This window comes from Taudactylus pleione, unplaced genomic scaffold (genome assembly GCF_031769625.1).
Source record: "Taudactylus pleione unplaced genomic scaffold, aTauple2 ptg000256l, whole genome shotgun sequence".
Taxonomy (NCBI): domain Eukaryota; kingdom Metazoa; phylum Chordata; class Amphibia; order Anura; family Myobatrachidae; genus Taudactylus; species Taudactylus pleione.
In genome coordinates this window covers 9,212,709-9,223,744 of record NW_028284658.1, presented here as the reverse complement: position 1 = coordinate 9,223,744, position 11,036 = coordinate 9,212,709, and the positions used below count along the sequence as shown (strand labels likewise).

Sequence of the window (11,036 nt, the reverse complement as noted above, 5' to 3'; positions counted from 1 at the left end):
GTTGGCCAAGCCTGCTCTAATAAGTATTTTGTAAAAAACTTTACCTGTTGCCGCCATGCAGAAAACGCAGCAGATAGACCTAGTGGCAACGTTTGAGGCATGCCTCAGTGATGTCATTAGTTCCCAGTGAAGTGATCAGCTGAATTATCACACAACCTATTCAGGCCACAAAGGGACTGCTCCATGTGTGCTTAGAGGAATGGGTATGAAGCCCCGGCGGCTGAATATCCCGACGCCGGCAGTCCGAAGGGAGAATATTCCGACAGGACAGGTAAGTACACTATACCTCCCCCCCCGCTTCCTAAATCTAACCCTCCCCTAGTGGTGCCTAACACTAACTTCCCCCCTAGTGCCTAACCCTAACCTCTCCCCCCCGAGGGTGCCTAACCCCCCCTTTCCACTCCCTAAACCTAACCCTCCTGGGGGGTGCCTAACCCTAATCCCTAAGGGTGCCTAATTATAACCTCCCCCCCAAACCTAGCCATAACCCCGCTACTCTCCCTAAACCTAACACCTCCCCATGGCTAACGCCATGGGCGCCCCGGACTTGCCTCGTTCAGGCTGGCGTCCTTCGGCGTCGGGATTTAGATAGGCGTCGGTATTTCGACGCCTATCTTAAGTCCCTTGTCGGGATTCTGATGTCGGTATGAAGATTATTCATCCCGTGCTTAGACAATGGGTACACTTTAAGGAGCAATTAACAAAGTATGTATTGGGACCTCATGATATTTCACATCAGCTTTTACCTATCAATGTATGTACAAATGTTTTTATTTGGTGATGGAGCCACGAAATCACGAACTATGTTTTATGACTAACTTTGGACTGCCCCATAAATAAGGTGCATAATGGATCCAGTTATCCAATATATAATCTATATATACATACAAAATGTGCTTCATTTTACCATCTGACGTGCACGCCTTCTGTGAGTGCATGCAAATTTGATTTATCCCTGTGAGCTTGAGGAGTCTTGTGTTGATGGATGATCTATGCCCTTATATATCATACAATGGGACTTCATTATTAACCCTGTGCATGTAGGACTGATGTGCTGTACCCCACAGCAACCAATCAGATAATAGCTTTATTCAGTCTACTTACACGAGGCTGCTGATAGCATGTATCTGATTATGTGCTATGTATTGTCGCACCTCATTGCTGTTTGCACCATGACATTAAAAAAAAGCCTTAGAATATAACCAACATTATATCTCTTATCTCTCCTCTATGAGAAGCAAAACATAACTGCTTCTGTAAGATACAATGATATATATATTTAATAAACTGTCAGTCTGTGCTTATGTCCTTAGAATGACTTACGCATTAAACATTACAAGTCCAATGTCTCTGCGTTACTGCCTACGCATACATGTAAAGGAAGAAAATCCTGACCTTTCATGTGCTACATTTCTTAAAAATGAACTTACACTAAGATGGAGTAGGACACATTTATCTGATAATAGCAATATGGGCCTACTGCTCTCTCCTTAAGAAAAGGCCTTACAGGTCACAGGGAGGGTAGGTAGTTTAACAACTAGATTCATTTAAAAAAAAAAAAAAAAAAAAATCTCAATAAAAAAAAAACAATGAGAACTGTACAAGCATATTCACCTCCAGTTGATAAAAAAAATAGAGATATACCACAGATCACGAACATACATATCTGTCAGCAGATGCGTATAAAAAAAAAAAAAAAAAACACAAAAAGAATAGCAATCTCTACTTGGACTTCCTCCGTTTGGGTTGAGTGGGGCTGGCTCCAGATTCTGCAAGGAAAAAATAGTGGTTGGTAAACCTCTTCACTGCCAGCTGTGAGCAAAACAGTGCACTGATGACCCCTCTGGCAGTTAAGGGTTAATGTTAATTCACTGATGACCCCTCTGGCAGTTAAGGGGTAATGTTAATGCACTGATGACCCCTCTGGCAGTTAAGGGTTAATGTTAATTCACTGATGACCCCCTCTGGCAGTTAAGGGTTAATGTTAATGCACTGATGACCCCTCTGGCAGTTAAGGGTTAATGTTAATTCACTGATGACCCCTCTGGCAGTTAAGGGGTAATGTTAATGCACTGATGACCCCTCTGGCAGTTAAGGGGTAATGTTAATGCACTGATGACCCCTCTGGCAGTTAAGGGTTAATGTTAATTCACTGATGACCCCTCTGGCAGTTAAGGGTTAATGTTAATGCACTGATGACCCCTCTGGCAGTTAAGGGGTAATGTTGCAATCATTACTAGAAGGCTCACACTGTGGCAGCTGGTTTCTGACAAACCAGACAGAGCCAAAGCCACCCTAACACCTGAATGACAGCTCAGTGCATCTCTCCCTGAGCACAGTATTCTATAGTGGAATATCATATACAGACCCCCAAGAACGCAAAATACACTTGCAAGTCATTATTACCCAGCACTAATTTAGACAAAGGATTAGGTTTCATATGCAAGGAAAACAAAACAAAAAATCTATATTCCATAAAACATACATAAAGACATTCAGCGACACGGTATAAATAATGCATGTGCTATAATCCATAGCAGCCAATCAGACTTGTGCCATCATTAGTCAAAACCACTGATGCATATCAGGCAACAGGACAGATACTATTGTAGTATTTCAATTCCGCACTGTAAAGGACGGGAACCTAAGTGATACGTGGCCATTTCTCAGTGAGCTCAGCCTGGCAGCTATTCAGAATCAACACACTTCACTCTGATACACATCCACACAGATCCAGTATAACAGAGGAGCTTAGTCTCACTACCTGGGACAATTGGGTGATGGGTGGGGGGAATGAGTCACTACATGGGTGTTTGAGAAGGAAGGATGAGTTACTACAGATGTGATGGAAGAAGGGGAGGACAATCAATTACTACAGGGGTTATAAGGTTGGTGTTACTACACAGGTAATGGGGGATGTGTTACTACAAGGGTGATAGGGATGGTGTTACTACACAGGTGATAGGGGAGGGAATGTGTTACTACAGGGGTGACAGGGATCGTGTTACTTACTACACATGTAATAGGAGAGAGAGGATGTGTTACTACAGGTGTGATGGGGAAATGAATGCTGGTGGGAAGGGGACACATGAGGAATACTAGAGACCGGGAAAGGAAAGGGTAATGGTGTGGCACACCTCACATGGGGTGTGACCACTCTCATTACAATGAATGACAATGCTCCTTCTGATGGAAAGGTTTTTTTTTTTTTAAACAATATTGATTGAAAGGTATAACATACCGGAGGTGTGGTGTAAATGCCCCTGTTCTTATCACTCCCTGCTGTTGTATTACTGTTAAGTTTTGTTTTCTTGTTCTGTACTTATTGCGTTAGTGGTTTTAAAAATGTCTATCCTATGTAAGACGCTGCATACACTGGGTGAAGCCCAATATATAACAATAAGAAAGAGATTCCTCTGTTCCTTTTATATACTCTCCAGATTTTTCATGTTTAGTAAAGTTAAGTTTTATTGTGGCCCTTTCAAATGAGTACCATCTCCCAATGAGGTCCTCAGACCAAAAAAGGATGTGGCCCCTGGTCTAATCTAGGGTTGATTGATGAATTGGTTGCTATGGGTAACTTCCAGCATGTGTGCTACTAGTGCCATAGTTCTAAAAAAAACTATTTACAACTATTAAAAATCCCCCGTCACTTTCTTACAGTGGAGGCAGCGATTTTGTAGGCTGCACCAATATGCATGAGCTCTAAGCATGTCAATTCACTTGCAACAAGTGGCATCACTCTGAGGCACAATATTACAGAGTGAGCTGATGGGCTGTATTCCTATGAACATTGGTTCAAGCCACAAAATGGCTGCCTCGAGTGTGTAGAGGAGTCCACTCTGAAGTACTTATCACACAGCACTCCTTGCAGATATCCAGAATGGTTTCTTCACCTTTAACGGAACTTGTGGCAGAGCTGGGACGGGCGGAACGCTTTCGTTGTCCACTCTCCAACATATCCTGAGGTATGGGAAATTCCTCCACTCTAGAATTTCTCCGGCTGGGAGGCCTTGACCTCTCTGCTGGTTCACTAGGTAAAAATGGACAACTATATTATTAACAGAATAAATAACATAACTTGACAGGCATAGTGATAGGAAAGTGGGCAGGTGACACATACCACTGAGATTCAAGACTGCCATCAAAAACCAGGGGCCTGTAATCATATTTGCATTTGACGGTTGCAATATGAAGTCAAAATGCATAGTATGTCTGAAGGATAAGAAACTGAAAAACCATAACACTTTCTCCTCCAACATGTAAGTAAAGTAGCACCCCCCATTGTAATGGAAACTTTGTTGAATTACATGGTTCCCATCAATAACATTGCTAAATGGGTCTAGGTTATTATACACTATCTTAGTTTCTTGTTCCATGAACTTATTATCTACTCTCACTTTTCCTCATCAAACCTCACATATTCAGATCTTTTACCACCTTATAATATATAAAACCTTCACAGAGTATTCTGACTACATCGATCAGCCATAACAGTAAAACCATCTGCCTAATATTTTGTAGGTCCCCCTCATGCCGCCAACACAGCTCTGACCCGTCGAGGCATGGACTCCATAAGACTTCTGAAGGTATAAGAATTATTCAGCAGGTGCCTCCCCATTGATGCTTCACACCGGGAGCATGCTATAGTCCTGAATGCTGGTGGTTGACACTATTTGCCTAGTCATATTCGATTTTATTACACCTGACCTAGTTTGATCTATTACATCATAATTCCAAATTTGTACCCCTGATGAAGTCCACACAGACGAAACGTGTTGGGTATCAGTTTTTGGGTAGAGAATATATGAGTCAAGGGGAAGGCACCTACTAAATAATTCTTATACCGTGAAGGGTAGACAACAGGGTACAGTCAGCTTGCCCCTGATTTGTGACAATGGAATGTTGAATCAAATTGATGCAAGACATTTTATTATGTAGAAATGATGTGCAAATCAGCTCTTGTGTTTTTAATAAAAATTTCAAAAGGAAATATATCTAATGATCGGCCTTTGGGCCTTTTCTGGGTGTTTTCTTTGGTGAGATGGAACTGTTTGAATAATCCAGCATTGACATCAGAGCGAATAAAGACTCCAGAGAGAAAAATATCAAGTTTGCCACAGGAGCTTCATAAGGACATTGGCCCTCATTCAGAGCCGTTCGCTATTTGCGGTCGTTCGTTTAAAAACAAGGGGTGGCTATTCAAATGATCCGTACGCACATTGCAGTCTGTTCACACCTCTAAGTCTGAACGAACGAGCAAAACATACGCTCGTTTATTTGTTAAAAACGCCCCCTGGCCGCTCGCATCCTACGTCATGTCCGCTATTTATTAGATTAATCGAGTACATCGACCAGCGTATGAACTGCTCGCTATTCTTGTGGTTGGTGTTTGCTACCACAAAGTTGCGAGCAGTTCTGGCTGTAAAATAACCCAGTGACGTGGTCATTGACGCTGCTGTTTTAAATATACACACCCATAAAACGCCCGTTTTGACCTTTAAGCACGCCTGCGTTCGGATCTCCACTCCCCATTTTCAAGCACCTTCCCCTGTTACCACCCACATACGCCTCATTCTGTCACTCAGAATAGCAGGCACTCGCTATATAGCGTACAAACGATTTTCGGCCGCACTGACTGGTTCGCGCATGCGTACTAAAAAGCGTACGCATGCGCAGATGTGCAAACATCGCTCGGAACGAGCGTACTGCCGCTAACGAGCGGCTCTGAATGAGGGCCATTGACCTTACTTTCACTTGTTATGAACAATGGCTCAATTACCCTGACTGGTAAGGTTTCCTTCAGGATTGACCCTTTTAGGGTTTTACCCATTATGCCCTCTAAGTATATTTTTTTGTATGATTTGTTTTGATTCTTGCTAACAGGGAATCTACTGTGAGGTGCAGCATTTTATTGTCTTACCACGAGATAAGGGTAGTTTTTGTACACACACATTGTGTATAATTATATATATATATATATATATATATATATATTATATACACACACACACACACATAGTCTGTACAACACAGACTAAGAGGGGAATTGAATTAGCCGCGATAAGTTAACAAACGTTAAGTTACCGCAGCCTTTGCAAGCTTTTACTGCTTTTCGCGGCTATGTGCATCCTCTTTTTAGTGCAATCCTGCTACAAAAGTCACACACACAATAAATTTGTGCATTTCGCTGCGATAAGTATAGGTACAAATGGGGAAGTCTGCCTGTACCCCCCAAAAAGCCAAAATTATATAGGATAACAATAAGAGTATTAGTGTCCATAATAAAAATATTTGGGGCACTAATATATATGTCAAATGGCTGTTATATGCATGTTTCTAAAACAGTACAACAATGAAAGATGGAAAGTTTTTGGCAAAATAAATGTTCTACTTAAATTGGGGTGCATAAAAATGTCTAAGTATATATTTGTCATTTAAAGACCATTAAAAAAAAAACCTTCAAAATATGCAAAATATACAAACTAATAAGAACCCCCTCTGAGATCTACTCACCTTTCAACATTCTCTTGTAACTCTGCATCTGATTACAGAAAAAGAAAAGTAAGAGGTATGGTTTTGCAATGAGAACATATTTAGGACATTTGCAGAACCTGGAAGCTTGGCCACTGGGAGACATAGGAAAGGCATCTTACCGGCTTTATCTGAAGCGCTGTGTTTCTTGCTATCTGTACCTTCCTCCTGTGCTGTGTTTTGAGAAGGAACTTTTTTCAATGAAAAGTTGAAGAGAAAAAAAAAGGCACTGAATCTAAAGCAACTGCAGCCAAAGCCCCACAGAGAGCAGAAGACCAGTAAATAAATTATATTTTCTAATACATAACCAATAAGAATTGAAGAATCTTATACTTTTATTATGGCGGCACACAGTCAGGAAATTCAGACTATAGATCAATTAGTTTAAGGAGTAATACTAGGTCATCTTTATGATTAAAGTAATAGTTAAAACGAGACTCCGCTATAAAATATAAATATCTTGCCATGCTAAATTAATTATAATTCAGTCCTGAAATTTATCTTATTGGACAGTTTTCCTTCTCAGTATATCTGTTATATCTTATTCTTTTGGTATACTGAATAGGGTCAAAAATACAGTCTGCAAATGTAACTACGATACACTGTAGATTAGTATGGATAACGTTGACTACGAATCTTACACCAACAACAACTTGTTACTTTTATAAACTGTCCCAGTGAAGGTGCAAAGGGCCCATTTAGAGTTAGGAGTATAGCCAGCTAGAAGGTACAATTTTGTACCTTGACAAAACTATTTTGCACTGTGAATGGGGGATTTAAAATATGTGGATTTAGAGTTTGAGTAGTGAGGCTTGCTCCACTCTAAATGCAGTGAAAAATAAAGCATCAAGTATGTGTGCGCTGAATGCAAAATCAACAGTATTTTACCTACTTGCAAAAGAAAACTTGCACTTTCACCCATTGCAACATTTCATGGTTGTGCCAGGTCCAAATTTGTAAGGTTTGATTGCTAGTTGTCCGAAATGCTACATATGAACGGCCAGTAAAGGTTATGGTTAGGCTCCACAGTTATGGGACCAGGAACCATCTCTATCAATTCTGAATGTGCTGAACACATCTAACTGGGCGCTGTGTTTGTGGGAGCACACCACTCACAGATATGAAGAAATTTTGATGTCACATCATAATTTATCCAAGGTTTCCCCTTTGTGAGAGACAAGCAGAGGAAACCTGTATTTTATGAGCTACAATGAGATCTATAAGTGATAGCAACAGGGGAGACCTAATAGAATATCCTCAAGGTCTCTCCTTCTTAAAAGAAATAAAACCCTACCCCGTTTTGCATACTTTAGCTATACATTTTCTATACACATACCTGCTATATTTAATTTTAATTGTTTCCATGCAAAGAACTAAATATAGTATACCTGTATCTAAGATCTGTTCTGGAACACTTTCTTCAAACGTGGTGCCTATCTGTTCTGCCAATCTGACCTCACATTTTTTTTCAGTGACCATTATAGGTTGGTTGGGGGGCGGAAAAGGTAGAAATTCATCAGGAGTGCTGGCTACAGATCTCATATGATCCATGGAACTGGTGGAAGCGCTACCAGTCTCTGTAGTGATGTGACTGTTTAATGGTGGGGTTCTGCCAGATCCACTAACATTGGTGCAGTTCTTATCAGAGCTCTCAAGAATCTGGTCTGCATTATCAGTGCCATTCTTACATGCTTTTGTTAGTAATAGTTGCCCAATCTTGTCCACTTTGGTATGCCCTGTGGAGGGTGGAGCTAAGAACTTGCTGACAGATGGTACAAGATTATGGTCAAGTGTTGGTGACAATGAGGGTTTAAAAAGTGGCAGAGAACACAGGTCAGAAGATGCGCCTAGCTGCGAGTTGGTGTCATCTGAGCTGCACTGTAATTGAGTAGGTGGTGGAGGAAGAGGTGAAGAAGGCTGAGATGGTGGAAATTGGGTGGTAGTCTGAACCGGGTTAAGTAGGGTTGGTCTGGCTGTAGATAGGCTGGAGCTATTACTGGTAGAAGCTATAGTTGATGGGGGTCCAGGAAACTGCATATTTTGGGAAACATGCAATGGGCCCACAACTGCAACAGACGGAGACATCAAGTTTGCGTTGGAAGCAGGAACATTACTTTGCTGAGATCCTTTCATGACTTGAATAATGGATGAAGGATTAATGAACACTGGAGTGATAAACTGTTGGCGTGTATTGGACTGAACAGGAGGCTGCCCCTCAGACACAATTACTTTATTCCCCACACTGGGCATAGTAACTACAGCTGGTACTAATGTGGGCTGTAGGTGAGACGCCATGGGTGCAGATACACTGGCAGAAGTCGTAATAGGGTTTGAGGTTACAAAAACAGTGATCTGATTTGGTGGCAGAGGACTAGAAACCGTTGTGAGGCCAGCAGGTCTTTTTAATTTGGTACCAGCAAGGTTCAAAGGTACAATAGTGTTAGCCTCTCCTGTATCTGACCTTGAATGAAATTCACTTGGCTCTGCACATTGGGATGTGCTGGATATACAAGTGGCCTCTTTATTAAGTGCATCTCCTTGCAAAGCAGCAATTTCTGATGATTTTGTGTCTTCTGTGGGTGTCAGCGCGAGAGATGTTTCAGAAAGTGAACCTGAAGGCTTAATATTAACGTTTGTGGCATTAGAATGGTCCAATAACTGACTCAGTGATGTTGGAGCATCTCTCATTGATGGAGAAATGGCAGTCAGGTCTTCAGCACTTGGAAGTTTGGGGGCATCTATGTACAGTGCATCTTTTTTGGCTATTTCTTCAGGGGAAATCATTTTTATTTCTTGGTTAACACTAGTTTTAGGTTCTGACGTAGATTGTTCCTTGGGAATGAACTGCATTGTGTGAGTCTCATTCTCTTGAATCATGTTTGGACTTTGTTTGATCTCATCAGTGGCGATAACAGTACTTGCAATAGAAACAGCAGGGTACTGCCCGATTGAAGGTGCTGTTGCAGGACTCTGCATTGAAGCTTGACTATTCACTATGTTCCTTTGCATCTCCACACTGTGCAAAATGCCTGAGGTTTGCGGCCCTCCCAGTGTCATTTTGGCAGCCTTGGAATTTTGCCTGCCAGGGCTTGGTGTGGTTTTGCGACTTGATGCAGGGCTTGAGCGTCTACTGTTGCTTGGGCTTGCTCGCTTGTTAGCACTAGAGGTTGGTGGTTTTCCTGCCCCATTATCTATCTTATTCATATGTGGGACAAACGTAGATTGATTGTTCACAGTCAACCCAGGAGGAGCCTGTCCTATGGCTTTCAGGGTAGTTGGATTCAATCCTTGCTGATCAAAACCTCGATTTAGTGTAGGTCTAGGGGGCAATGGAATATTTATCTGAGGAGGAAAGAGACCAGCAATTGAGGCATTAAGTCTTTCAGGAGAAAGACTAATCTCTGAAGGCTCTGTGCTAGGAGGGCGGTTATTAGGAGTCTGAGGGTAATAAGGTCTGGGGCTTGCTCTATTGGGGGTCTTCGGCCTCGAAGACTGTGACTGAGTTTGAATACTTTGGTAATGGAGCCCATGAGATCCAGCCATGTTGTTGGAGTGCTGCTGTTGAGGACTTGTACCTTGTGACAGGGAAATAGATGAGGCAGCTCCTGGCTTAGATCCAGCCATCATCATTGGATTCTGAGAGATAAGCAAATGTTGTGCCATGTTGCCTTGAGGTCCATGTGCTGTGGTAAGTTCAGGGATGTCAGGAAGAGGTCCTGCTGAAGATCCCTCACCCAAAGGTGAACCAGATGTATTTTGTCCACAATCTGGGAATCCCATCTTCCTACCATTGTTTCCTAATGATGTGTTGGACACCATAGACATCCTTTGCTTGTCAGGAGATGGTGGTATGGAACCAGAGCTCTGTAAGTTTACCATGACAGGCATGTTACCACCTTGCTGCATGGGCATTCTCTGTGTATCTGGATTCATAGCTGCTCGAGGGTTGAAGACATTCTGCTGTAATGGAAGCCTCACTGACTTCTGGTCCTGCATCATCAACATCATCATCATTTGGGGAGGTGTAGCTTGTCGAGTCTGCCCACTTTGACCTTGCTGCTGTCCTAGCTGCATTAATTGAGGAGGTATCTGTTGAAGCTGTCTTTGCTCAAGGGCTTGCACAGGATAGCCTGAAATAATGTGTAAATAATTAAGTACTAGACATAAAGAATAAAGCTAAATTACTTCATGCAGTGCTTGAATATCTACTGTTACAACTGCAGACCTAGCACAGACAGGCAATATTAATTCCTACCACAATAGTATTCATTAGTAGGACACATTAGTATACCAGGTTTTGTCAAAGTAACTACAGGTAAAACGCAACAGAATACAATTAAAAATGCATTTTTTAACATAAAGACACGTGTACCACCAAAGTTTCTCTGTTTTAATGAGCTTAAATGTGGCACACAGCTCATGTGACATGTCCTCAGAGTTCCTGAAACTTTCAAAATTGTACCTACACCAAAGTTGAGCTATCATTAATATCCAATATCAGA

The 11,036-nt window shown here is 41.7% G+C and overlaps 1 protein-coding gene across 4 annotated transcripts in view; it reads right to left on the bottom strand.

Annotated features, from left to right (window-relative positions):
• Window positions 1-357: 357 nt before the first annotated feature.
• NCOA6 (nuclear receptor coactivator 6) overlaps window positions 358-11,036 on the bottom strand; it is a 49,091-nt gene continuing 38,412 nt past the window's right edge. For 3 of the 4 annotated variants that reach the window (XM_088480633.1, XM_088480635.1, XM_088480634.1), the window contains exons 11-15: window positions 7,923-10,664; window positions 6,657-6,725; window positions 6,517-6,544; window positions 3,897-4,033; window positions 358-1,769 (exon numbers count right to left, since the gene is read on the bottom strand). In XM_088480633.1, coding sequence (XP_088336759.1) covers window positions 1,723-1,769; window positions 3,897-4,033; window positions 6,517-6,544; window positions 6,657-6,725; window positions 7,923-10,664 — 3,023 coding nt within the window. In that variant the 3' untranslated portion in view covers window positions 358-1,722. The remainder of the gene's footprint in view (window positions 1,770-3,896; window positions 4,034-6,516; window positions 6,545-6,656; window positions 6,726-7,922; window positions 10,665-11,036) is intronic. The other variant, XM_088480636.1, reaches the window with a different exon arrangement.